Source organism: Callithrix jacchus, chromosome 12 (genome assembly GCF_049354715.1).
Source record: "Callithrix jacchus isolate 240 chromosome 12, calJac240_pri, whole genome shotgun sequence".
Classification (NCBI taxonomy): Eukaryota; Metazoa; Chordata; class Mammalia; order Primates; family Cebidae; genus Callithrix; species Callithrix jacchus.
The window spans coordinates 126,526,403-126,553,991 of record NC_133513.1 but is presented as its reverse complement, the minus strand read 5'-3'; the positions used below and the strand labels follow the sequence as shown (position 1 = coordinate 126,553,991).

The window sequence follows — 27,589 nt, the reverse complement described above, 5'->3', positions numbered from 1 at the left end:
CCGGGAGCTGCGGTCGGCATGGAGGTCTCAGAGCACCCCGCTGCCGTCCCTGGGAGCTTCAGTCGGCATGGAGGTCTCAGAGCACCCCCCTGCCGTCCCTGGGAGCTGCGGTCTACAGAGATCTGAAAGTCCCACAGCTGCAGTCAGCATGTAGCTCAGAGGTCAGCTTTGGTCCTCGGTTGCTCAGCCGACCTAGGCTGGCGCAGAAACCCGCTCAGGGAGCAGCTACTCTGAAGTTGGCACAGTCAAGGTGGGGGCTGTTGCTGTTTGGTGGGGGAATTGCCGGGAACTGGGTAAGAGCCACTTATCTGTGTGTGAGAGGTGCAGACAGGCACAAAACTCCTGGGAAGTTCAGTCTCTCCTGTTCATTTTTAAATTTAGCTTTTTAATTCTAGCAGAAACACGCAAACCTCCAAGACTCTTGTGCCGTCCCGGCTCTGTCTGCTGGGAGGAGACAAGCTGTGCCTGTTCCCATGGGGTCCCCTGAGCCTCCATCTCCCGGTCCAGCTCCCCAGGGCCCCGGGGCAGAGGGGCCTCACTAACTGAGACTCGGCTCCTGCCTCCGGGCCCCTGCCCCCCTCGGAGTCGGGTTCAGGTCTGGAATTGCACACCAGGCCCACGCCTGAGCTTGGCTACTGGAACGTGGCCTTCATCCTCCGTAGCTTGTCCTGAATCTTCCGTGAGTGCTTCTCGCTGGGGACATGGTGGAAGTTGGCCCTGCTGTCTGCGGCCAGCGTGGAAATGTTGGCGCCGCTGAAGCGGGTGATCCTCTGCCGGAGGTATGACTGGAGCTTGGGGTCAGGGCTGAACGTATAGGGGTTCTCCTGGAACGCGTGCACCTGGCTCACCACCTTGGCGATGTTTCTTCCGTCGGGGGAAGAAGAGACGTTAGTTTGCATGGGGCAGGGGCGCGGCTTCCCCGGGCAGGGATTCCCCTGGAGTTCTTAGCAATCATTTGTGCTAAACCTTTTCACCGCGTAAATGCTGAAGGGTGGGTTTTCTGTGTTTATTGACGGGGCCAAACCTCACGCCACTGCTCAGACCTTCCCGTCTGTCTGCCTGTCCATCCGTCTACCTCTCGATCACAAACGAGGGGGTTTATGGAAACCCCACAGGGTCAGACTTGTCCATGCTGAGCCTCCCAAGAGGAGTAAAGGCCAGTTGGCCGCAGGGGCTGCAGCTGAGGGGACGAGGCAGGCAGGGGACGCTGCTGCCACGTGGAGCGTTCACACCCGGGAATCACCACGGCTGTGGCCACGGCCGCTTTCCTGGGAGAGCCGCTTGTGGGCAGTGACCAGCTGTAAACCTCTAGTGCCATTTTCTTTCTTTGGAGGCAGAGTCTCACTGTTGCCCAGGCTGGAGTGCAGTGGCACAATCTCGGCTCACTGCAACCTCCGCCTTCCAGGTTCAAACAATTCCTCTGCCTCAGCCTCTTGAGTAGCTGGGATTACAGGTACCAGCTACCATGTCCAGTAAATTTTTTTGTATGTTTAGACAAGGTTTCGCCATGTTGGCCAGGCTGGTCTTGAACTCCTGGCCTCACGTGATCCACCTGCCTCAGACTCCCAAAGTGCTAGGGTTACAGGCGTGAGCCACCGTGCCCAGCCTACCTTAAGTTTTCATTTTTTTTGAAATGGAGTTTCGCTCGTTACCCAGGCTGGAGTGCAATGGCACGATCTCGGCTCACTGCAACCTCCGCCTCCCGGGTTCAAGCAATTCTCCTGCCTCAGCCTCCCGAGTAGCTGGGATTACAGGCATGTGCCACCGTGCCCAGCTAATTTTTGTATTTTTAGTAGAGACGGGGTTTCACCATGTTGACCAGGATGGTCTCGATCTCTTGACCTCGTGATCCACCCGCCTCGGCCTCCCAAAGTGCTGGGATTACAGGCTTGAGCCATCGCACCCGCCCAAGTTTTTAGTTCTCTTTTGCTGATGTGGGTTTTCCGATTTCTTACAATGAGCGTACATTTATGGCGTATTGTAAATACTGCTTTTAACTTGGTGCCTATCTAAGAAGGAGACCTTTGCATGTATCAGGTTGGGGATCCGTGGACATCTGGTCCACTGGGCACTGCTCCCAAAGTGAGGCCGTCTTCCCTGGAGGGGGATGGAGCTGCCATTGCCTGGGCAGCCTCCTGACCGTGTGTGGACAATGGAGAGACAGAAGAGACGGGAGGCTGTGAGACTGTGTCTCGAGGGAGGGAGTGAGGTGAACGGGGACTGAGGGTGCCTGAGCCTGCTGGTCACAGGCCTGAGCCTCAGGAGAGGCTGGGCTGTGGCTTCCCAGGTGGAAGACCCTGTGTGGCCAAGGGCGTGTGAGCTGTGGGTCGTGGTGGTAGGTTCTATAGCCAGCCTATCTGTGCCTCCCAGGCGGCATGCTAGGTCACTGGCCCCGGGTGGTGGCGGGACAGCAGGACACAGGAACAGGCTGAGGACTCATGATAGGTCCCACGTGGGTGCCTCTAGGGAAAGGGCTCTGAGGGGATCAGGGATGCGGTGGCTGGAGGTCACCCTTGGGGAGAGGGAGCCCTGAGGCTGCAAAGACCAAGCGAGGGGTTAGGTACTCCGGCCTCTGAAAAGCAGGGACAGGAGGAGAGGTACCACCTGAGCCTGCCCAGCCTGGGGGTGAAGCAACCTGAGGCCCTCCCCACCTGGGGGTGCGGCCACCTGAGCCCCTCCTCACCTGAGCTTGCTCCACCTGTGGGCCCCGTTGGTCATGGTGAAGCCACCGGTCTCCAGCTGCTGGATGTGCATGGCCAGGAGGTGGGCCGAGGGCAGGGTGGGCTGTGCCCGGAAGCGCCGTCCTTCCATCAGACACAGGCTGTCGCTCTTCAGGAAGACCTGGTGGTCCAGCCAGGGCGTGGGCCGGGGAGAGACAGGGTGAGGTCAGTACGGGAGCCAGCTGGGCCTGGCCTAGCCCACCCATTCCCAGTTGGTCCTGTGTTCTCACGTGTGGGGGTACCTAGCACTCTGAATTAGCTTCCAGTCATGAGTATGACGGGTGGACTTGGCTCGCACCTGCAGGCTCTTACACGAGGCCCTGACAGCAGCTGGAGCCTTTGTGCCTCCGGCTACTGAAAAGGGGAGTCCCTTTACTTGCTCTCTGCCGGACTCCAGGAAAGAGCCAGGTGACCCGACTTCCCCAAATGAGACCCAGGCTGGTTGGTCAGGGCCTCGCATCTGCGGTCCGGCAGGGACATGCAGGAGCCCTCCCGCCTCTGGAGAGCTGCAGCTGGGGCTGAGGCCGGGCTCGGTCACCTAGGACCGTGCGGGTCACGGCTGCTCTGGGGTTTGTCTCTCATTTTGGGGAATGTCCAATCGTTTCCAGCAGCACTTCCTTGTTCATTATCTCAGGAGGATACCCCTGCCATCCTGGAGGAGGTCCAGGTCAGTCAAGCTCAGGCCCCAGCCACAGACCTCAGTGCTGTGCTCTGGGGCACCTGTACTCTTGTGTGGGGACCTTAGACCAGCAAGGCCTGTGACCGAGCAGGCAGGACAGCTTTGCACAGGTGGTGGCGGAGTCCCCACAGGAGACGACTCCTGGGCCTCACAGTGAGGCCACCCCAGCCGGGCCACCTGTGCACACCCCGTGGCGCCTGTGTCTGGGTGAGTGTGGCAGGCCACCTGTGCACACCCCGTGGCGCCTGTGTCTGGGTGAGTGTGGCAGGCGCTACCCAGCGGGTTGTTTAGGAGAGGGTCCGCCTGGGAGAAAGCCGCCCAGCCGAGGAAAGTGCTGGTACCTCCACAGCTTTCAGCTCCTCCATGACCGCTGCAATCTTTGCAGGCAGAATTCTCCAGGCCTGAAATGTTAGCACAGGTGAGACTCCAAGGCCGAGCCGGTGCCCACCCCGCACTCTGAGGGCCCGAGGTTCTGCACGCACAGGGGACTGCCTGACGGCCGGGTGCTCCAGCCCGCCCAGGATCTGCATGGCTGTTGAGAAGTTTCTCTGCTCGTAGCAAGATTTGGCAATCAGCAAAAACTTGGACAGCAAGTTCACCTGCAGCTGCAATGAGAAAAGGACACGTTCAGCGTCTTCTGGTTTAAGATGAACAAAGGGAGCATTTGAGAACCTGTTAAAACCACCCAGATTCAAGACAGGGAGTGCGTGCCGCTCGTGTGTGGAAGGGAAGCAGCCATGTGGACGCAGGTGAGTGGGGCCAAGGCTGTGGAGGGGGATGGGGTGGGCATTACTCCAGACAAAACAAAATAAAAGCAATGTCCGATAAGTGGAAAGGTTGAAAATAAGTCCAGCCTCACTTCTCAAAAGCCAAATTGTGCCAGGACGTCCTCCCCAGGCATCTTTGGGACTGGGAAAGGTGTCCCCACCCAGGGAGAGGCAGTGTCATGTCCAGAGGCAGACGGAGAGCCACAGGCAGCTCCTTGCCCCCCACCGAGCCCATGGCAGGAGCGTTTGGGTGCAGTCCAGGGGTGGGCGCTTGGGTGCCGCCACCTCCGTGGCTCTGTGGCTGGTGGAGATAGCAGTGATGATCCTGGTGGAGATGGTGGTGATGATCCTGCTGGGTTTGGAGGGAACACCCCATGATCTTCTCTGTGGCTCTGTGGCTGGTGGAGATAGTAGTGATGATCCTGCTGGGTTTGGAGGGAACACCCCATGATCTTCTCCGTGGCTCTGTGGCTGGCGGAGATGGCGGTGATGACCCTGCTGGGTTTGGTGGGAACACCCCATGATCTTCTCCGTGGCTCTGTGGCTGGCAGAGATGGCGGTGATGACCCTGCTGGGTTTGGTGGGAACACCCCATGATCTTCTCCGTGGCCTGTGGCTGGCGGAGATGGCGGTGATGACCCTGCTGGGTTTGGTGGGAACGCCCCATGATCATCTCCGTGGCTCTGTGGCTGGTGGAGATGGCGGTGATGACCCTGCTGGGTTTGGTGGGAACACCCCATGATTTTCTCCATGGCTCTGTGGCTGGTGGAGATGGCGGTGATGATCCTGGTGGAGATGGCAGTGATGATGCTGCTGGGTTTGGTGGGAACACCCCATGATCTTCTCCGTGGCTCTGTGGCTGGTGGAGATAGCAGTGATGATCCTGCTGGGTTTCGTGGGAACACCCCATGATCTTCTCTGTGGCTCTGTGGCTGGCGGAGATGGCGGTGATGACCCTGCTGGGTTTGGTGGGAACACCCCATGATCTTCTCCGTGGCTCTGTGGCTGGCGGAGATGTGGCGGTGATGACCCTGCTGGGTTTGGTGGGAACACCCCATGATCTTCTCCATGGCTCTGTGGCTGGCGGAGATGGCGGTGATGATGCTGCTGGGTTTGGTGGGAACACCCCATGATCTTCTCCGTGGCTCTGTGGCTGGCGGAGATGTGGCGGTGATGACCCTGCTGGGTTTGGTGGGAACACCCCATGATCTTCTCCGTGGTTCTGTGGCTGGTGGAGATAGCAGTGATGATCCTGCTGGGTTTCGTGGGAACACCCCATGATCTTCTCTGTGGCTCTGTGGCTGGCGGAGATGGCGGTGATGACCCTGCTGGGTTTGGTGGGAACACCCCATGATCTTCTCCGTGGCTCTGTGGCTGGCGGAGATGTGGCGGTGATGACCCTGCTGGGTTTGGTGGGAACACCCCATGATCTTCTCCGTGGCTCTGTGGCTGGCGGAGATGGCGGTGATGATGCTGCTGGGTTTGGTGGGAACACCCTGTGGGTGGCGAACATCCCCCTGGCAGGATTCTGATTCTGAGCTGTCCTGAGCGGCTGCATCTCAGATCCAATTCCAGGGCTTCAGGAAGATTCTGGAGAACTCAGCTGACCCTTCCTGTTGGAGCACCCTGTCCCTGAGGGATCACCCAGGCCTGGGCCCTCCTCCCACAGGAACCAGGGCGGCAGAGTCCAGGGACGCCGGCCTGGGCTCCACTCTTTTTTTTTTGAGATAGGGTCTCACTCCATCCCCTAGACTGCTGTGGTGGGATCTCAGCTCACTGCAACCTCTGCCTCCTTGGCTTAAGCGATCCTCCCACGTCAGTCTCCCGAAGAGCTGGGACTACAGATGTTTGCCACTGGCCCGGATACTTCTTTATGTTTTTAGTAGAGACGGTTTCACTGTGTTGTCCAGGCTGGTCCCAACTCCTGGGCTCAAGCGATCTGCCCTCCTCGGCCTCCCAAAGGGCTGGGGTCACAGGCATTGGCCCCTGCGCCCGGCCTGTGTTTTCTTAAGGTGAGAAGTTTCATGAGGTTTCTCCCGCCCTTGGTTTCCGCCTCCTCCCTCCAGACGTCTGAACAGAACACACCGGCTCCTGAGCACGTTCACTGACCGCTCCTGCCCTCTGTGCTCACATTCGGTATTTAAACAATTTTCTGGGATCCTAAATTTATAAATGTGAAGCTCAGTCTCCTGGATCATTGTGACATCACAGCCACTGACACACAACACGTCAGGACGCGTGTCTAGCACTCTTGTTAGACAGAAGAGTACGGTGCTTTCAGAAGTGGGTCTCGGTGAGCTCTCCTGGTCGTGGGGGGCCTGTGCTTAGGGACCCGCTTATCCCTCTCACCAACAGTGATGTGGCCTCATTGCTGAGCTCTGTCATGGTGATGCTGGGCGCCGGCAGCCTGGGGTGTGAGCCTGCACAGCTCCTGCTGACCCTGCAGACCCGGACACGGGAGCGTGACCGGGACGAGAGGCTGTCCTGGAGGCCCTCAGGCAGGCAGGGCGTCCGCAGCTCGAGGTGGGCGCGTGACCGGGATGCGAGCTGTCCCGGAGACCCCCAGACAGGCGGGGCATCAGCAGCTGGAGGTGGGAGCCCGGGATATGAGGCCGTCCTGGAGACCCTCAGGCAGGTGGGGCATTGCCAGCTGGAGGTGGGCCTCTGTCAGGCTGGGAGGGGCCGTCCCCACCTTCTGGGGCAGCTCAGGGTGAAGATTTGCCCGGGACACTGCGGTTAGCCGGTTGACCGCCGTCTGTCCTCATTCTTGTCCTCAGGAACCTGTCCACGGCCTGCGTGTAGAGGCTCTGGTGTAGGGAAATCGCACCTTGATGTCCCTCGTGAAATCATGGAAACCGTGGATTAGAGCATACGGGGCATCCAGGCTCCCTGTTCCGTGTCCTGCGCAGGTGGGCCGTGCTGATCAAGCCCCAGAGTTGGAAAATTCTCAAGGGAGGAGAGAAGGCAGCGCCTCTGCACTGGCTCACGGGCCCCAGGGTTGGCTGTGGGCAGGAGGGGCTCACGTGAAAGAACAGGGGAAGGGAAAAGCCCCATGGAGGCCCCTGGTGCAGGGCCCCGGCCCTGGCTCTGCCTTGGCCCCTGCCCTCCTGCCCTTCTGCCGTCCATGCCTTCGGCCCACTCTGGGACAGCAGCAGGGACAGCAGTGATGGGTTTGTGGCCGGGCACCTGTTCCTTTGTTCCTTGGGCCCAAGGTGGCTTTCAGGGAGCTTTGGCCTAGGAGGGGGTGGGTTTCCACCCAGAGCCAAGGCTGCCACCTCCTTGCTGCGGGGGAAGGGGCCACGTTGCACAGAAGGAGCCCTGTGGTCCTGAGTCTCATGTGGAACAGGATCTGGCCACCCCAGCCAATGAAGTGAGGCCCGGCTGAGCTCAGGTGAGATCAGAGGCCTCTGTAATACGGCGTCCGTCCAACTGCTGGGCGAAGGCGCCTGCTGGGGGAAGGAGCAGATCCCCGGGACTGGGGGACTCTGGCCTCCTGAGCAGCTGTGGACCCCGATGCCTCCCGGGTTGGGGAGCACAGTGCCTTGCCTGACAGCAAGGGGGTCAGGAGCCCCCCGTCCAGCCTGAGGCCCATAGGACCTGGAAGAGGCTGAGACCGGGACCCAGTGCTGGAGCTTGACCTTGACCTTGACCTTGGTCAGACCACAGAGCTGTCATTCCACAAACTGAGAAGCCACAGTGAGCCTTCGGCCCTGGCAGGGGAGCCTAGGGTGGGACGTTGGATGTCACAAAGCTCAGCGCAGGGGTCAGGTTCAGGCACAGAGGGGACAGGGCCCTGGGGTGGGGTGATATGGCAGAGCCCAGTGTGTGTGGGGGTGCTGTGTGTGTGTGTGTGTGTATGTACATGTGTAGTGAGCACAGGTAGGGGTGGTGGCAGTGGTGGGTGCAGCTTGTCCTGAGTCTCTAGGCGGCCCGGAGCTAAGGAGAACCCACCACTGAGAGGCGCGGTGTCCAGCTGCAGATATGGATGTAGCTGTGGACGTGGCTGTGGATGTGGGGGTAGCTGTGGATGTGCCTGCAGACATGGCTGTGGATGTGACTATGGATGTGGCTGGTCATGTGGAGATGTGTCTGGGATGTGGATGTGGCTTGGCATCTGGAGATGTGGCTGTGGATGTGGCTGGGCATGTGCAGACGTGGCTGGGATGTGGATGTGGCTGGGCATGTGCAGACCTGGCTGGGATGTGGCTGTGGACATGGCAGGCAGTGCTAGGGGAGATGCCCCTCCCCTCAACCTTGGGTCAGGTGTGGCTCCGAGGGACACGGAGTTGGGTTCACTGCATTGGGGGAAGTTTCAGGCCACAGCCTTGCAGGAGGTGCCACCACTCTGGGGTGGGCGGACCCCACGCCCCGTGCTGGCCTCAGAACTATGGGGTGCCCACCTTGGAGGTGTGGCTGGTCACAATCTCAGCGGCTACCCAGGTGCTGACGTCATCTGCGTTTCTTAAAAGCTGTAACAGATACTTGTCTTGAACGTAATTGGGCAGAAATAAGCTGCAGGTTTTGGCCGAAAGAGACTCAGAAGAGCTGGCTCTGGAAGAGAAACACGGCACCTGTCACCCCAAAACATGTGCAGCTGTCTCGGCCCCAGAGCTGCTGGTGCAGAGTGGGGTGGGGTCTGGCCGTGCAGCTGCTCTGACTGGCAGACACCACTCTCTTGGGTCTTGAGAGACATAGGCATCTCGTGCTGGTCAGGAGCATCCACGAGTCCCTCACGGGAAGCCCCCAAGACCCTCCGTCACCACTCACAGCTGAGGGCCTGGGACACTCACTTGGGGATGGCGGTGCTCTTGTCCACGACGCCTAGAGCCCGTGAGTTCAGGAAGTGGACCGGGTGGCACTTTTGGAACAACTCCTGCCAGGACGTGGAGAGAAGAGGTTCAGGTTACCAGCCTTCAGAGCCTCGTGGCCAAGGCCGGGTCCCAGGGAGGGTGGGGGTTTTGTGGGGGCCATCTCTGCAATCCCGGGTTCAGTGCCCACCCAGCAGTCCACAGAGGTCGGCTGGAGAGGTCTCCCCATGTTCTCAGGCCGCAGGGCTCCCAGCGTCCAGGCAGCCCCTGTGACAGCAGGTGGGATCACGAGGTTGGCATCACTGTTGTCACCTGCTGTGTGATCCAGGATAGCAGGGCCTGGGAAGGGGCTGCCTGAGGGCTGGCTGTGGTGGAGGTGGAAGAAGTTGGGCAAAACCCTGGCAGCTGGGTGGGGGCACAAGGAACCAGGTTGGCCCAACTCCCATGGAGGGGCTGGGGGCAGAGACTTTGCACCCCATATGGCCCTCAGGCCGTCCTCTAGTGCCTGTGAGGGCAGAGTACTGTGCAGAGGCAGGCCCAGACCCTGCAGGCAGCGCTGTCTAGAGAGGAGGATCCGGCTTTGCTGGGACCAAGCCCCTGCTGGGGCCTCCTGTTGAGGCAGCAGCCGCCTGGACCTTCCTGTCTGTTCCTCCGGGAAGTGGCCGCTGAGGGCCCTGTGGGCATCGAGCGTCCCTGGGGCGGGTGACCTGGTGTGGATTCTCACCCTCCTCACCTGCTGCAGCAGTGTGAGCTGGCTGAAGAGCTGGTGGGTGCTGTACTCGGTCAGGAAGTAGGGCCCCTTCTCACTGGTCTTGGCGCAGGGGCCGTAGAAGTCCTCAAGGAAGCAGGGCTTGGGCAGCGCCGCGGCGATGGTGTAGGGGCGCTCCTTGTGCGGTGGCAGTACCAGCCCATTGCCCCGTGGCAGCCTCCAGGGGAAGCTCTGCAGGGCAGGCCGGGCACTGAGGGGCCCCTCCGGGTCAAGGGTCCAGGGAGGCAGGGCAGGATGAGGACTAGGCCAGGCCTAGGCCCAGCACTTCTCAGACTGGCCCAGCCAGAGCCAGAGCCTGCCCACCCACTGCCTCGCTGGCACAAGGATGCCCGTCCTGGTCATTTCAGCAGGTCCTCCACGGCAGGACCGCTGAGGTTTAGTGGAAGAGCCATTCACTCATCTCCCCACACTGGTTTCTTCCACCCAGTCTCTGACCAGGGGTCAAGAAGTTGGGGTCAGTGAGTCATAGCAGGACCGTCCTCACCTGAGAGCCTGGGAGAGTGCAGGAGGTGCCAGCCCAGCAGGGCTGGCTGGGACTGGGAACATGGAGGGTGTGCACATGGGGGTGTGTGTGTGCACGTGTGTGGACGTGTGTGCGCACGTGTGTGAGGGTGCACATGTGTGTATGAGGGTGCACATGTGTGTATGTGTGAGGGTGCACACATGTGTGTATGTGTGAGGGTGCACATGTATGTGTGAGGGTCACACATATGAGGGCGCACACGTGTGTCTGTGAGGGTGCAGGTGTATGTGTGCGAGGGTGTACGTGTGAGGTGCACGTGTGCACGTGTGGGTGTGTGCAGCTGTGCACACAGGTGCATGTGCCTATGTGCATGTATATGGATGTGCACCTGTGCACATATGTGTGTACATGTGTTCTTGAGGCTGGGCTCAGGGGGTACATCTGCCTGCCCAGGGAGGCCCTTCCCTGGGAAAGAACCCCACCTTTCGGGAGAGGCCGTCCTCCGAGAGCCTCTTACAGAGGGCGTTGAAGGGTCTGGTGTCCTCGTCCGCCTCCTTGGGGTTCTCCATGTCTGTGCCTCGAGGGCTGCCCTCTGCCCGCCGGTCTGTGCCCACCTCCAGGAGGCCCAGCAGGTGCTCTGCGGAGCCGTCTAGGGGCAGGATCTAGGCAGAAGTATGGCACGTGACGGTCAGTGCCACCTTCCAGAGGAGGGCAGCACCTCCGCGTGGGGGTTCAGGGCGCTGCCGCCCAGCTCAGTGCGTGGTCACCTTGGAGGAGATGAAGTCCTCCAGCTGTCCCAGCAGCCCGCTGCTCCGGGTGAAGTCCACGGTGTAGCAGTCCTCCACCCAGGCCTGCAGCACGCACAGGCTCCGCCTGTAGATCTTGGCGAAGGTCGAGGTGGGGTCCTGGTGGGCCCTGGAGGCATGGGGGAGCTGCCTGAGCTTCCAGGATGTGTGAGTCGGGGACAGAGGCCCAGAGGCTGCACGCAGCTCTCCCGAAGAGGCAGGGCAGGACCAGGCTCCACATGTGCAGGGGGCTTAGGGGGCTGGGAGTCTTCTGTGGGTCCCTATCCCAAGGCAGGAGCTGACTGGCTGATGGCCCAAGGTGCCATGGGGGTGCCCAGCGTGGGCGTATGTGGGCCTGGGCAAGGGGGTGCATGGGGCGTCCTAGGGGTCAGCAGGTCAACCTAGAGAGAGGCAGAGCACCTCTCCCTCTCTTGACCCCAGCTGCTGGCCATGGGTGCAGAGGGAGGCTGGGGCCCGGCAGGACCCTCCACCTGGTGTTCCCAAGCTGACCTGCTGACTCTCCCTGCCCTCCGCTTTCCTCCTAGTCAGCAGGAAGACTCCACTCCCCAGGTCACCTCCCAGCGCTCCCAGGCTCCCAGGCCATTGCCCTCCTGTCCTGGTCTCTTTCTCTGTGTCCATGTGTGTCCCCGACCTCTAGCCAGGCTTCCCTCGCCCCTCACCCCCCAGGGACTGCCTTGGCCTTCATGGCAGCTAAAGCAGCCCCACGGGAGCCCGCCCTGCCCTGGGCAAGCTCTGGCGGGCGTGGAGCTGTGGGCACAGTACCTGGACAGCGTGCTGTTGATGCGGTCCAGGAGGAAGTGCAGGAAGTCGTGGGGCGTGCAGAAGTAGCGGAAGGTGTAGAGGAACTGCTGCACGTAGCCCTCCAGGAAGGCGTCGCTGTGGGGTGGGGCGGGCAGGGCGGCAGTGAGGGGGTGCCGCGGGCCCACCCCAGGCTCCGCTAGTGTTCGGGGGTGTGAGTGTGTGTGTGTGAGTGAGTCGGGCCGCCTTCTCTGTGCATGTCACTGTCAGGAGAATCCCCAGAGAAATTAAAGGGGGGACAAGGATAACATCTGAATTCCCAACCGTTCCCAGCACCAGGCCTTTCTGAAAGTGGCCTGTGCAGGGCCTCGTGGCGCCTCCACTCGCCAGGCCGTCAGCCTGGGAAGCCGAGGGAGCTGGTGCCTCAGGCCAGGCACAACTGTGTCTCAAAGAACGCTGCACCCTCAAAGCTGGGTCTTCACTGGGCGAAACCGGCCACCCTCAGGAGACACTGACCAGGGCCCTGCACGCTGGGGACTGTCCCGGTGTCCTGGGAGCCCGACCACTGTGGTCAGGAAGGTGAGGCCTGGCAAGGTGTCCTCCCATGCTGGAGGAGCCTTTGGCAGGAGACAGGGTGGCCTGGTCACCCGCTCACCTGGGGCCGAGGGCACAGGTGGCCACAGCTCAGGCCCACACACCACACGACATCCCACAACCACACACCACACGACATCCCACGGCCACACACCACACGACATCTCACGGCCACACACCACACGACATCCCACGACCACACACCACATGACATCCCACGGCCACACACCACACGACATCCCATGGCCACACACCACACGACATCCCACGACCACACACCACCCAGGTGCTCGTGTGCCAAGCGATACCCTATTGCCACCAGCTCTACAAAGCGGGGAAGCCCCTTGTGACCACATGCATGGCCAGGAGACCCCACGCTACACACCACACACATGCCACACACACCACACACCACATGTACACACACACCACGCCGTACCCCACACCACACAATACACATGTGCCACACACACACTATACCCCACAGCACACAACACATGTACCACACTATACCCCACACCAGACACACACATGCCACACACCATACCCCACATCACACACTACACACATACACACCACACTATACCCCACCACACATGTACACACACAACACACACACCACACTATACCCACCACACATGTACACACACAGCACACTATACCCCATGCCACACACCACACATACATGCTACATACACCACACATCACACACTATACTCCACACCCACACCACACTATACCCAACACCACACACGTGCACACATGCCATGCGATACCCCACAACCATATACCACACACAATACTCCACATCACGCACCATACATGGGCACACAAGCCACACACACTGCCCCACACATGCACACCACACATGTGCCTACCACACCACACATCCCACAACCACACACTCCATACAAGCTTAATACATATCGCATTTGTATACTCCACATGCACGATACAGCACATCACACAATACCCCGATACACCACACACGCACACACAAGTATATCAAGAACACACCACGCTGCACATGTGCACAGCCACGCACACAGGTACATCACACAACACCCCGACACACCACACATGCATACACCAGGAACATGCCACGCTGCACACATGCACAGCCATGCACACAGGTACATCACACAACACCCCGACACACCACACGTGTACACCAGGAACACGCCATGCTGCACACGTGCACAGCCACGCACACAGGTGTCTCCCACAACAGCACAGAGACCCTATTGTGGGTGTGGCTGTGCCTGTCTTGCAGATAAGGAGGCTGAGACTTGGGTCTGAGGGTCGGCCTAGAGCCCTGGCTAGTAGGAGGCCCCATGAGACCAGGGCCAGCTCACCTTAGAGTGACGGGGTCGGAGGGAGGAGGCTGCTGTCCCTCTCTAGAGGGTGCTTGGGGTAACGGGGCCCGGGGAAGACACCACCGTTCCTCTCTAGGGCCTCCCTGTCCTCACTGCCTGCTGGCCTCCTTGGTGTCCTTTGCTGGGCCCCAAGGGGCAAGTGCTCCTCTGCTCAGAGAGGACCCTTGGGGCTCCAAAGTGCCAAGGTGGGGTGGGCCAGTCACTGTCCAGGAGGGGGCCTCTCTGGGAATGGGTCAGACCAGTGGGTGCAGAGCTCCCAGTGCCTGAGAACAGGGCGCAGCCAAGGCCCCCGCAGGGCAGAGCGGGTGAAGGGCGAGAGAGCAGGTGGGGTGGCTGGGGCTCTGGCCCTGTGGCCTTGGCAGAGGTGAGGGGACCTGTTGGGTCCTCCCTGCTGTGGGTGCACGCACACCAGTGTTTACAGATCGGGGTCTCAGGAGCCAGTGCACACACCGAGCGGGGCGATGGCGGAACCCCCAGCCTGCGTCCCTGGGCCACAAGGCTCCTTGCCAGCTGTTCTGATGCAGTGAGCTGGGAGGAGTCCAGGCCCCAGCCCTCGGTGGCCTAAATCCTGAGTAAACAGGTTTCCCAGCTAGAAAGTGCACACCCAGCCTGGCGGAGGGGCCAGGGCACACGCACCACCTCCTTTCAGCACCCAGGGCGGCTTCTCCCTTTCCTCGTGATGCACCTGGAGTAGAGGTAGGCCATGAGCCCCAGCGGTGTGCCGGCCTGCAGGATGCGGGCTTTCTGCCGGCTGCCCGGGTGCTTGTTGACATTGTAGAAGATGAGTGAGGAGGACTCGTCCAGGGGGCTGAAATCCAGCGTGTCGCAGGGTGCGGCTGCGATGTTCACGATGACTGGCAGGGCACAGGGCTCCAGGCCCCAGCGCTCCGCGTACATGACCTGCCGGAGGGACACGGGTGCTGGGTCACCCTGCCCCCCGCCCCAGGGCTTCCTGGCATTGGGCCCTCAAATCAGGGCCCCTCTTAGGACTCAGCAGGGACAGACTGACAGCGTCCCGCGGTGGGAGGCTGGTCGCGGCACAGGCGGGCCGGAACCACTTGCCTGCAGGTACTTCTTGACCAGGCTGAGGAACTGCACCCTGGATTTCATTTCTTCCAGCTGCCCTTTCAGTTTGGACAGCATGGTCTTGACGTCGGAGCCTGTGGGCAAGGCAGAGTGGGCCGGGGCCAGGCTCCTGCGGCCGGGGCGGGGGGGACCTGTGCCCCCAAGGCCTCACCTTTGTTCCTCTTTTCCTTCTGCAAGAGCTTCTGGTAGAACTTGAGGGTCTTGCGATAGTTTCTTTTCTCGATCATGAGCTGCTGCTCCAGCTCCTGGTGACGAAACACAGCAGCTAAGCCCCAGGCAGCCCCAACACGTTGGCCACATCCAGGGCCAGGCCCCACCCCGCTTGGAGATCAGCTACAGGGCAGCATCCCATAGAGACCGGTCCACACAGCCCCCGAGGCCGGCCCCTGCCTGGGCAGTGTGGTGTGGGGGCCTCTGCTGTCCCCCGGCTCACAGGGCAGTGCCCAGAACCCCTCACCAGTCAGGCCCTGTGGGGTATGCTCAGGGGACAGTGGGCACTGCTGTGTGGCCACCACCTGGGGCCCTCAGTAGAACCAGACGCCACCCAAGTCAGCCCCAGGCTCTCCTGGCCAAGCAGGTGGGGCTGTGTCACCTCTGGGACCCCAAGCACAGGTTGTGGGGGGGGCAAGGGTTCGGGGGGAGGATGTGAGGTGAGGGGAGAGGGTGCAGGGTGAGGGGTGAGGGGAGAGGGTGTGGGGGGAGGGTGCAGGGGGAGGGGAGAGGGGAGAGGGTGTGGGATGAGGGGTGAGGGGAGAGGGTGTGGGGGGAGGGTGCAGGGTGAGGGGTGAGGGGAGAGGGTGTGGGGGGAGGGTGCAGGGTGAGGGGTGAGGGGAGAGGGTGCGGGGGGAGGGGAGAAGGTGCAGGGTGAGGGGAGAGGGTGCAGGGGGAGGGGTGAGGGGAGAGGGTGTGGGGGGAGGGTGTGGGGGGAGGTGTGGGGAGGACGGGGCGTGACCTCCCAAGCCGTACCCCGCGTCTTCAGGCATCTGCCTGTCTTTTTGTTTTCTATTTTTATTGACTTTTTTTTGTTTTTTAGAGATGGCGTCTCGCTCTGTCATGCAGGCTGGAATGCAGAGGTGCAGTCACAACTCACTGCAGCCTTCACCTGCCTCGGCTCAGGCACTTCTCCCATCTTAGCCTCCCAAAGTGCTGGGATTGCAGGTGTGAGCCACTGTGCCAGGCCTTGCCTTTCTTTTAAATTTAGGCTTAAAGAAGCCCAACCATATGGAGTCCAGCTGTGCCGTGTGGACAAGACCCCTGGAAACCATCCTCCTGGGAACTTGCCAGCTGGATCATCGTGGTTTCCTGGGCAGCAGCCGCAGGGTTTGCCCCAGCCCTTGGCTGTCCCGTAGAGTGTGAGTGTGAGCGTGTGTGAGCGTGAGCCTGAGTGTGAGTGCACGCCTGGGTGTGGTCTCCTGAACCTGCCCAGGGTCTGAGTTCCTGCCTGGAAGATGGAGCCGGGGACCTTATCCCCAAGGCTGTCTCTGTGAGGGAAGGGACTGAGGCCAGACTGGCAGGTCCTGACTGCAGGAGCCGGGAGGGAGGGCCTCTGGGCTCTGCTTCATGCACAGACACCGGCTGGGACAGCATGTCCTGGGATGGGATTGTATTCAGGGAGGGGGGCCCCATTGTCCCAGGATGCCTCCCACGCCTAGCTGGGCTGCCGCTCATCCGGCACTCCCTCTGTCCTGTGGGACGGGCACCTGTCGTGGATGCTGGAGCAGGGGTGCCCTGAGGATGAGCCTGCCAGGGCAGTGACCCCAGAGATGGCCTTTCCCTCCAGGGGCACAGGGGCAGATACAGCCTCCTCCTGCACCTGTGGGGCTTGGCCCAGCATCGAGGAGGGGAGTGATTCAGGGGGGAGATTCTGGGAAGCCTTGGGGGTCCATGAGAGCTGGGCTGGGGCAGCAGGTCTTCAGCTGGGACCGTGAGGTGCCACAAAGCGGGGGCACCTGGTAGAGGGCAGAGGTGAGGGGTCATCCACGAGGGAGCCCGTCCAGCAGGCTTCCTTCTGTGAAGTGCCGTTGGCTCAGGTCCACCAGCCACCCCCGCCTCGTCAGCCTGCCAGTGACTCTGCTCTGTTGATAGCGCTTATTTTTGAATTTTGTTTTGCAAAATAAAAAAATGCAGGTGATATTTCTATGTAAATGATTTGAATCCACTCTATCTGGTGGTTCCATGGAGGCGGGGGCCCCCTGCTGACTTCTCCCATGCACAGGTCCAGGGACGGCAGTGGTGGCCCCACGGGGGGCCAGGCTCCCCGTGAGGGCAGTGTGGGCAGCGGTCCCGGCTGGCTGTGTGAAGACCAGCCCCTCTACAGAAGCTCAGTGGCTAAGCCAGATTCCCCAAGCACTCAGGTCCTGCTCCCACCCAGCCAGGTAGAGCCCGCCTCCCACACTGAGCCGCCGGAGGCTGCCTAATGGGCAGTGAAATTAAAATGTCAGGTCTTCAGTCATGGGGGCCATGTTTCCAGAAGTCAGCAGCCACATGTGGCTGTTGGCTGCCCTGTGGACAGTGTGGATCTAGAATATTCCATCATCAAAGAAGGAGCGACTGGGCTGGGCAGGTCAAGTTCGGTAAACGCAGGTGCCCCCAAGGAGCTGTGTTCTGCTTTTGAGGACGGTGGTGACCACATCCCTCGTGGCTGCACCATAGGGCCCTTGTCTGGCCCCAGAGGTCACCTGTGCTGGCTTCAGACCCCTCACCCCATCCATTTGTAGAGATGCCGGTGTAGGCAAAATCTCCTGGGAAAGGTCTGTGTGCTTCAAGGCGTCGGAAAACTGGGAGGGGGCATCCTCGGCCTGATGCCCGCCTGGCTGGAGCGTGGCTCGGGCAGACTCGTCTCGGCCAGCACCGCCACAGCCTCCTTTCACAGCTGGACTCCACGTCCACGTCAGTGGCGCTGACTCACTGGGAACCACAGGCAGATTTCTTGAGAAGGACGGTCTGGACAGATTTTAATGAATCTAATGGAGCCAGAATCTACCCACGGGGTGGTGGGGAAGAAAACACGATCCGGGCTTCACTGGTGCAGACAGTCGCGGGAGGAACCATGCCAGCCACGCCAGCCACACCAGCCACGCCAGCACCCTCACCTGACTCTGGGAGCCATGCTTGCTTTTTTTTCTTTCTTTCTCTCTTTTTCTTTCTTTCTTTCCTTCTTTCTTTCTTGAAGCCATACTTGTTTTTTCTTTTTCTTTCTCTGTCTCTTTTTTTTTCCTTCTTTCATTCTTGGAGCCATGCTATTTTTTTCTCCTTTTCTCTCTTCCCTTCCTCCCTTCCCTTTCTCTTTTTTTCCCATGCTGGTTTTAATAGCAAGAGATGCAGACGCCAGCTCCACAGCCCCAGGGAGCCCGCAGAGCTGAGCCCAGCACACGAGGCGGGCTGCAGCGGCCACCGCAGGTGAGGGTCAGCGCCCACTGGAGAAAATGCCCACCCATTGGTGGCTCTGGCTGCCCCAGAGAATGGCCCTGGCCCGCCTACACTGTGTGTTCTTCGGGCTGCAGATGTGAAAATCTGTCTCCAGGTGTTTCTTTGCCCTTCCTGTGTTTCTGAGCCTCCTGTTTTGAAGCAGACGTACTAGTTTCTCCAAGAGAATTGTGAGGCTGTGGCCACGGGCTGGACTCTGTGCACTGGGAGGCCGAGTGCTCCGCAGACCTGTGCATTTGGGGGCAGAGTCCTCCCTGCTGGGCGCCGGGTGTTTGGGGCCGAGTGCTCCTCAGGACGCTGTGCATTTAGGGGCTGGGTCCTCCCTCAGGACGCTGCGTGTTTGGGGCCGGGTTGTTTGGCGTCTGCGGTGCAGGCTGTCCTCTCCCTCCCCAGCCCCAGGGGAGGCCTGTGTCCTCGAAGCGCCCTCAGGCCCTGTGTGGGGTGCAGAGGCTTGAGCACCATGCCGGCCCTTCATGTGGCCCCGAAGTGGAAATGAAGCAAACACTTCACGGAGCTTAACCCCGGTCCCCTCCTCTACCCCGAGGAGATGCTGGGTCACCTTCTGGACTGAGCAGGAGGGGAACAAGGAGGAGCCCTTCGGGTTCGAAGACCAGAGGCTGGGGAGGCTTCCCACTGTGGCTGGGGCTCGAGGCAGGAGGCGGTGGGACAGTTCCCGGAGCTACCGCTGGGCCCCCCTCCTGTCATCGACCCTGGGTGCCCGGGCCTTGCGTGACTGAGGGCCTGTTCAGGGCTGTGGGTCACTGGCCCCCCCTTTCGTCGAGAGCTCTGCAGGCCTCTCCCGCACCCTGGGATGCACGTTCTAAGGCCTCCTCACCTTGCTGACCAGGGAGGAGTTGCATCTGCTCTTGACCCAGGCGGCCCCACTGGCCACAAAGTGCAGGCCCGGCTGCAGCGACCAGGCCCAGCGTGGGCTCATGGGGCAGGCGTTTCTGGTGTTTTCTTTCATGGCAGATCGAGGCTGCGCAAGGCCCGGAGGGCTGCGCCTGCCCCACAGGAGAGGTGGCTGGACGCAGCCTGATCATGAGCACCGAGGGGCCTCCTGGGAACCCACCGCCCCGGTAACCACCAGAGAAAAGCCATTCCCTATCCCCAAATGTGGGGCACCAGTGCAGACAGCTCAACCTGGAGGGACCCCAACCGTCTCCACAGCCACGGGGTGGGGGCACCAGGACGGGCATCGCCCTGCTGGGGCTCTGAGCACACGGTGCCACCTGTCGCCTGCGGAGGCCAGGAGCTCTGCTGGAAGGAGGCCCCACCCTGCTGATCCTGCAGGGCCGCGGCCTGGGACTCACCGGGCTGTGGGCGTCGGGCAGGGCCCCGTCTGCTTGCTGCCGTCCCAGGTCCTTCACGTAGCTGTGGACATCGGCCCCGAAGCAGTCGGCCTCATAGAAGGCACTGCACCAGCCCGGGCTGCAGCTCTGGAGTCCAGCAGGGCTGGGGGACATGGCTGGGCTGCCCCCCTTGGACCTGGCCTGTCTAACCACCGCCTCCACATCCAGGGCTCCGCCTGCCGACCGCCTGTCCTCGTCGGCCTCAGGCTGCTGCGCTCTCTCGGCTTTTATGGACCTCTGAGGCCGAAATCCCACTTCGAAGTTTCCCTGTGAGAGCTCGTCTGAGTCCACACCGGACACCGAGGTGGGCGAGCAGGGGTCCCAGCTGGCCCTGGCCACGGTCGGCTTCTCTTTTCCTTGAAAGAGAGAGACACAGGTTACGTGGAGCACGTGCTGGCCGATTATGGGATGGGGCGGTGCCTGGACGCAGAAGCCCTTCTCTCCCCAGACCACCTCCGGCACCCCCGACCTGGCTGCTGCTCCTGGCGCAGGGGAGATGCTGGACCCTGAACTGCTGCACGGGGTGGGTCAGGCATCTCCTCAGATGGAGCCCCTCTCTGAGCCCTCACTCCTTCCACACTTGTACTGGTCCTGGGGTGGGGCCACTCCCTGTTCCCACTGTTCCCGCCATCAAGACTGTGTCCCTCTGCCCCTAACCCTCTCCTCCTTGCTTCTGGAGGTTAAAATGTGGCCCCAGCTCTGTTCCTGCCAGAAGCTTCTCCCGTGCAGGGCTTCCCCGCCATTCAGGACTGCACTGGCCTCACACCGTGGCCTGGCCACCGGGCCTCTGACTCGTTGGAATGGGAACTGGGCCACCACCAACCTTGGCCATGACCACGGAGAGCCTGAGGGTGACAACAGCCACCAGCTTGTCCCTAAACCCCCAGCCTGCTGGCCATACCCTGGAACTTCCCCAGCCTGGAATTCACATGCCCCGGCAGTCCGGGGCTAACAAGCCAGGAGCCCAGCCCTGGGGCCTTTTGGCAGCAAGCCCACTTCTGCTTGTTACCAAAGCCTGGGGCTCCCAGCCCTGCCTCTGCCTGGCAATGGAATCACCCCCGGGCTCCCAGCAGTTCTCTATCCCAATGGCTGGTGACAGGGGACCCCTCCACCCCCAAGGCCCTGGGCTATTGCTCGTCCCCAGGAGAGGGTGGCCTTTGGCTGGGGCGCCCCAGGGCAAAGACAGAGCCATCCAAGGCTGCCGGGACCCTGGGGCACCCCCTGACTTGTGGAGAGGACGGAGGAGCCACCCTGTTGTGGGCCGGCCAGCACTTACCCAGGCGGTGCAGCGAGGGCCTCTTGCAGGATAGGGAGCAGGGCCTGGGGCTGCCCTCTGGCTGTGACCCAGCCTCCTTGGCCGCACTGACAACAAGAATGCAGGTCAGGCACCGTCCCCGCCCCTGCCCACTGGAAGGAGGCCTCAGTCTCCATGGGATCAGGCCTGCTGGCCCACATAACCACACAGAGCCCTAGCCAGAGGCGTCAGGAGCCGGTCCCTCCCGGGTCACTGAGGGGCATAGCAGATGGTGGGATTCCCCGGGTCATTAGCTGCTTGGGGTCCCTGGGGGGTGCTCTGGAGCAGCCTCTCCATGCTGCGGGGCGGGGAGCTGGGGCTGAGGTGGGCACACATGTGCATGGCTGCTGGTTTACTCCACACACAGGTGCAGGAGCTGCGCAGGCCACTGGCACCGTGTCGAGCCATGAGCAAGGCAACATGGGGCCCCCATCATGGCTCCGGGCTGGGCCCTGTGGGGTCTGGGGCTGCCTGTTTGGGGTCTTCTCTCCTCCTTCAGGACCTCACTGGTCCCTCTGAGCAGGAAACCCTGTGGCCACCACGGCCCAGGTCCCCACGGCCTCCCAGAGAGCTCCTGCCCTGTGTTCCCCACCAGCCTTTTCTTCCTCTGGAGGGAACTCAGGCCTGACGGAAAGCTGTGGTCAGCGTCGGGACCGCGGAGAGGGGCTGCCGGGACGCCCACCCATCTCCCTCGGGGGTGGCCTCTCTGAGGCAGTGGTTGGGAGGGGAAGGCTGGGCCCGCGTCAGGGTGGCAGAGCCAGAGCACAGTGAATGTCAGGGAAGGGCGGGGAGGCAGGGCACCCACCTTGTGGAGGGTGACGCCGGCCCGTTCACCACCCTGAAGAGGCTCTGCAGCAGCTTCTCATCCCAGTACAGGTCACAGAACTTCTCGGAAATGGCGCCACAGAAAGTGGCAAAGGTGAGGTCTTTCAAGGCGAAGATGTACTCCCCTGGTTTTCAAAAACGACGGAGGCAAGTGAGACGGAGGCAAGGCCGCTTTTCTGGCTCCCTCGTGGCTGACGAAACGGACAAGGCTGGTCTCGGCTGGGGCGCTGGGGGTCGTGGGGCTCTCCCTAGCCCAGGCCTCCTCTGGGGAGTCTGCGGCCCCTACGTACCCATGATCAGAGCCTCCAGCCCGTTGTCCAGGTAGCCATCGAAGGCAAACTCCTCCTGGATGAGGCGTGTGGCCTCCTGCAGCGATGGGCAGGCCGTCCTCCCTGGCAGTGGGGAGGCGTCCACACAGGGCAGACAGGGCCTCTGGTCTGCGGGCCGTGGCCTCTCTGGGACACTGTCCGGGCTCTGCTTGTCATGCTCCCCGGCAGGGGTGGCCCTGAGGCCCTCTGGCTCCTGGCCCGGGCGCTCGGTGGCCTTGCTTCTGGGAGGCTTGGGCGGGTGTCGAGGGCCATGGTGGGCCATGGTGGGCCCCAGGGCGCCGGGCCTGAGGCCCCCGGGAGTGACTCCAGGAAGGACCTGCCCAGCCGGCCCTCGATCTTCAGGCAGCGCAGATGCCTTTGTGGGCGGGGCAGGGACTGGAGGGCTGGGGACCTCTGCCGAGGCCCGGTCTGGCTGGTTTGCTGGGGGCTGGGGTGGAGGGCAGGGGCAGCCCTGGGCTGAGCCACGCTGCACTGACTCCCCAAGAGGCTCTGGGGCTGCTCCCTGTGGCCCTGGACCAGGCACTGGCCCATCAGGTGCCTTCAGACTGGGTGACCCAGCGTGGGCCTCCGGGCAGAGCGTCCCTTCACCTTCCCTCTCCCTCTGGCTGTTCCTCTCCTGGGACTTCTCCTGGGCCAGGGCAGGCTGGTCCCTATGGGAGGAGCTGAGCTCAGCAGGGGCTGCCTGCGCCCGGGTCCCAGCAGCTCCAGGGTGTGGGGATGGAGGCTCACCTGGCCACACTGGAGTCCTGTGTGAGGATGATGGGCTTGAAGTGCGTGGCCTCGGAGGTGAATGCCTCGGGCAGCTGGGCGGCTTCTTCACAGCAGGGATGTTGGCCAGGCACCGGCCCTGGCACAGCCACAAGCCCAGTGTCGCTGTTCACCGGCAGGAAGCCTGGGGACCCAGGGGGCTGAGGGTGCAGGTGGGGCCTGGCGGGGTGGGTGCTGAGGAGTGTCCCCAGCATGTGCCGCATCCCCGGGGCTCACCCCACCGGTGGGTGCTGTCCCCTCCCGCACGTCCCTGGGGGCTTCCTCTGTGCTGGGGCTGGCGTCCAGAGGGAAGGTGGGTTTAACCAGTGCTTAGGGAAGGGCCAGCAGGTGGGGATAGGCCAGAAAGACAGGGCCTGCCAGGAGGCTTGGAGGAGCCAGCTGGGGAGGGCTAAGCATGGGGGACGGGTGGGCTCTGTGTGGACTTGGGGGGGGGTCTCCAGATATGGGCTTGGGAGGGCCAGCTGCTGGAGATGGGAGTGAGAACCTGCACCTGAGGAACCAGGAGTTTTGGGAGAGATGGGGGCGGACAGGGGCAGGCAGGCCAGGCTGCACTGGCTGCGCTCTGGACTTGCTGCCTGGGGTTCTGGGAGGTGCCCGGCTGTGTCTGTCCAGGCAGAGGCAAGGGGAGCTGTGGGGTGGGGTGCAGGGGCTGCTGGGAGCCCCACCTGGGCTGGGCTCTGAGGCTGGTGCTGCGCTGGGCTTCAGTTCAACCACCGAGAAGGCATTCTGGAGGCTGATGGTCTCTTCCTCCTGGTACACCTGGGAGCAGACGACAGCTCTGGGCCAGGTGACCATGTCACTCCGCCAGTGTTGGCAACACCCATGGGGTCTCCCCCCCGCCCTGCCGCCAGTGCCCGGGGAGCTTCCTGTTTCGGGGAGCCCACGTGGCGGCCACGTGGCCTGAGGTCGACAGCGGCTCTGCCTGGAGGGGAAGCCTTTGGGGCTCCTTTGCCTCTGGATCCAACCAGGTTTCTGTGGGTTTTGTGAGTGGGAGACGCCGGCACCACCTGAAACTCAGAGCCCACTGCTTTCTGCACCAGGGGTGAGTGCCAGCTGCCATCCTGGGGACCCTGCCTCAAGGATCCTGATCTGGTTCCCTGGAGGCCACTGGGGGGCCCTTGGGAGATGGGACCTGAGTGTCCCCTGCACCCCGAGATGCACCCACCCGCAGCTTGGTGGTCAACAGAGACCCGTATGGGGCTGCGGGGAGCGGCAAGGCGAGGGTGAGCATGTCGGGGTGGGAGGAAGCTAAGGCGGTGGGGAGGAGGCGCCCGGTGGTTCTAGCCCCGCCCACCTGGCAGGTGGAAGCTCTGAGGTGGGCGAGGATGCTCCGGCTGTCCATGCCTCGCTGCAGGAGGTAGCTGCCGCACACCTGGAGGGGAGACCTCGGCTTTGGCCACACCCGCCCCACGACACTGGGTCCTCATCTGAAAAAGCTCAGGCCTGCCATGAGGGTTTCCTGTTTGCTCCCACTGACACCTGACATAGGCCTTGGACAAGCCTTTCTGAGAGCGTGTCCTGAAAAGGGTCAGTCGGCCACTGTCCCCAGGCTCCCTGGGAGGGAGGAATCCCACACCCAGTGTTGGCCACAGACCTGGTGGCCTTGTTGCCAGGACACCCCCAGGTGAACCTCACGTTCACCTGAGCCCATGCTCCCCAGCCCCTCCTGTCCTCCCTTTATGAGCCCAGGTCCTGTGCACATGGGACGGGGCTCAGCTTCGACTCTCAGCAGTTACTGAGTAAAATCCGCTTTCACTGCTTTGCAGACGTTCAGCTGCATCTAGAGCTCATCCTCCCATGGCAGAGGGGGCCTGAGAGCCCCAGAGAGTCTGAGAAACCCACCCAAGGTCACCGAGCAGTCAAGGCAGAGACGGGTGGGCCCAGGTCCCGACACCCACAGCCATGTCCGCTGCCGCAATCATGGCCCCTCCCCAGGAGGTCCTCCTGATCACTGACACACGGCTCCTCCCCAGGAGGTCCTCCTGATCACACACACGGCTCCTCCCCAGGAGGTCCTCCTGATCACACACATGGCTCCTCCCCAGGAGGTCCTCCTGATCACACACAGGGCTCCTCCCCAGGAGGTCCTGCTGATCACTGACACACACGGCTCCTCCCCAGGAGGTCCTCCTGATCACACACAGGGCTCCTCCCCAGGAGGTCCTCCTGATCACTGATACATCAGGGTTTGGCTCCTGCCCTGACGCTGGTCCACCTGCTGGGTACGGGTGCAGGTCCCAGCAGGATGGATGTTAGATCCCAGCCCCGAAGCCTGAGTCCAGCAGGGGAGACCAGGAAGGGAGGGGCGAGGCCAGTGGAATCCTCAGAGGAGGTGGAGGTCAGGGTGGGGAGTTAGGTGTGGAGGCCAATCTCTGCCCTACTCCAGCAGGGCCTAAGGGCCCACATGTAGCCACAGGACACCCCCTGCACCCTCCCTGGCCTCTTGGACAAGCTGGAGAGAGCAGGCATCTCAGGCGGAATGCCTGTGGAGGGGAGCAGCAGAGACCCTGTGCTGTCTGCCCACATGGGCATGGCCACTATGCGAATCCCCACTCTGACCATCGCTTCATGGGCAGAGGCAATGGCCGGGCTGACTTCAGAAAAGAGGAGAGAACCTGCATGCTCACCCCCAGCTCTGCGAGGGTGATCACTGCCCACAGTCCTCGAACCCTGGGCTGGGCCACGACCGCGGTGTAGTTACCTTGATGGCCTCGGCTGTAGACGGCCGCTCTGGGGCACTGCGCTTGGCCATGTCCAGGAGGAGGGCCTTGAGCCTGCGTGGCAGGGCTAGTTTCTGGTTTTGGGGGACGCTGAACTTGGCTGCGGTCCACAGGACGGCGGCCACGCAGTACACAGAGGCCTGGGTGGGTGGGGAGAGAACCGTGGCAGTGACCGCAGGGCCGTGGGTAGCCGTGTCCAGCCGACCTGCCCACCTCGGCACCCTGAGGGGCACCCAGGCACTGCCCCCGCAGAGGCCCTCTCCCCAGGGACCCTCCCCAGCGTCTGCCGGGCCTCACCCTGGACCTGTGCATAGGCGTCCAGATCATGGCCCAGGAACCTGCAGGTCCAACATCACCCCATGGTTCTGTCTGAGTTTTAAACACCCGAGGGGTGGAAGCTTCAACTGGGCGTTCCCGCCATCCGCTCTCCTCACGAAGGCAGCAGCAGCTCGAGGGTCTGAGAACTGGCTGGCACATTCCCGCCTCACAGGCCCTGCTCCCGGGGGGCCCTGGCGGGTGCTGTGCTGCTATGTGGCTCTCTGAGCAAATGTGCACACGCCTCGCCTCTGTGTACACACGTGTGTTGCTGACATGAGCGACAACACACTTTGTGTCCGTTTGTGGAAGCAGTCGACTCACTGGAAGCTTTTGCTGACTTTTACCCACCTTCATCCACAGCCCCCGGCAGTATACACGTGATTCCGAGGCGAGCGTTGGTGATGTTTGCCCTCATTTCAAGAGAGGTGATGGAAGACCCACGGGGGAATTCGGGGCGTCCTCTGAGCAGCGTCTTCGCAGAATCAGGTGGTTGTGGGTGATGTCAGAAGACGCTGTTCTCCGTATTTTCAGCCATTCACGGTGTAGCAGCTACCGGCGTGGTTAAGTTTAATCACTATGCTCCCCATCACTTCGGTAAGTGTAGACGGTCGGCAAAGCAAAGCATTCGTAGCTCCCGCTGCTTTCCCTGGTGGAAATGCTCCCGTGGGGCTGACTTCCGGCCACCACTGCAGTGCCCTTGAGTGTGGAGCTGGGGAGAGGCAGCCCCTTCGCGGAGTTTCCGCCATCCTGAGCAACAGATGCCCCAGGATCACAGATAACAGCCGACGACAGTCAATAAGCAAGAAATCACCCATTTTAAGCGATTCTTATACTTAAAACAATTTGATGTTTTTATTTTGAGGCACTTGTAGATTGACAGAGTTTTAAGAGGGAGCTCATGTGCTTTGTGCCGGACCCCGAAACAGCAGCACGTTGAGAAACTGTGGTGTAACATCTCGGCCGGCGGCTGCCATCGGTCGGCAACAAGAACCCTGTGGTGTAACATCTCGGCCGGCGGCTGCCATCGGCAACAAGAACCCTGTGGTGTAACATCTCGGCCGGCGGCTGCCGTCGGTCGGCAACAAGAACCCTGTGGTGTAACATCTCGGCCGCCGGCTGCCGTCGGTCGGCAACAAGAGCCCTGTGGTGTAACATCTCGGCCGGCGGCTGCCGTCGGTCGGCAACAAGAGCCCTGTGGTGTAACATCTCGGCCGGCGGCTGCCGTCGGTCGGCAACAAGAGCCCTGTGGTGTAACATCTCGGCCGGCGGCTGCCGTCGGTCGGCAACAAGAGCCCTGTGGTGTAACATCTTGGCCGGCGGCTGCCGTCGGCAACAAGAGCCCTGTGGTGTAACATCTCGGCCGGCGGCTGCCGTCGGCAACAAGAGCCCTGTGGTGTAACATCTCGGCCGGCGGCTGCCGTCGGTCGGCAACAAGAACCCTGTGGTGTAACATCTCGGCCGGCGGCTGCCGTCGGTCGGCAACAAGAACCCTGTGGTGTAACATCTCGGCCGGCGGCTGCCGTCGGTCGGCAACAAGAGCCCTGTGGTGTAACATCTCGGCCGGCGGCTGCCGTCGGCAACAAGAGCCCTGTGGTGTAACATCTCGGCCGGCGGCTGCCGTCGGTCGGCAACAAGAACCCTGTGGTGTAACATCTCGGCCGGCGGCTGCCGTCGGTCGGCAACAAGAACCCTGTGGTGTAACATCTCAGCCGGCGGCTGCCGTCGGCAACAAGAACCCTGTGGTGTAACAT

At 61.8% G+C, this 27,589-nt stretch overlaps 1 protein-coding gene across 5 annotated transcripts in view; it reads right to left on the bottom strand.

Annotated features, from left to right (window-relative positions):
- Positions 1-364: 364 nt before the first annotated feature.
- The window catches only part of KNDC1 (kinase non-catalytic C-lobe domain containing 1), a 63,948-nt gene continuing 36,723 nt past the window's right edge, over positions 365-27,589 (bottom strand). For 2 of the 5 annotated variants that reach the window (XM_035269569.3, XM_035269575.3), the window contains 21 exons: positions 25,502-25,660; positions 24,095-24,172; positions 23,466-23,559; positions 22,762-22,924; positions 21,994-22,682; positions 21,684-21,828; positions 20,861-20,946; positions 19,546-19,940; positions 14,958-15,051; positions 14,783-14,880; positions 14,406-14,620; positions 11,775-11,888; positions 10,974-11,121; positions 10,689-10,868; positions 9,708-9,914; positions 8,957-9,039; positions 8,567-8,717; positions 3,882-4,004; positions 3,741-3,800; positions 2,684-2,841; positions 365-864 (listed from right to left, as the gene is read on the bottom strand). In XM_035269569.3, coding sequence (XP_035125460.3) covers positions 633-864; positions 2,684-2,841; positions 3,741-3,800; positions 3,882-4,004; positions 8,567-8,717; positions 8,957-9,039; positions 9,708-9,914; positions 10,689-10,868; positions 10,974-11,121; positions 11,775-11,888; positions 14,406-14,620; positions 14,783-14,880; positions 14,958-15,051; positions 19,546-19,940; positions 20,861-20,946; positions 21,684-21,828; positions 21,994-22,682; positions 22,762-22,924; positions 23,466-23,559; positions 24,095-24,172; positions 25,502-25,660 — 3,672 coding nt within the window. In that variant the 3' untranslated portion in view covers positions 365-632. The remainder of the gene's footprint in view (positions 865-2,683; positions 2,842-3,740; positions 3,801-3,881; positions 4,005-8,566; positions 8,718-8,956; positions 9,040-9,707; positions 9,915-10,688; positions 10,869-10,973; positions 11,122-11,774; positions 11,889-14,405; positions 14,621-14,782; positions 14,881-14,957; positions 15,052-19,545; positions 19,941-20,860; positions 20,947-21,683; positions 21,829-21,993; positions 22,683-22,761; positions 22,925-23,465; positions 23,560-24,094; positions 24,173-25,501; positions 25,661-27,589) is intronic. The other 3 variants (XM_035269570.3, XM_035269571.3, XM_035269572.3) reach the window with 3 other exon arrangements.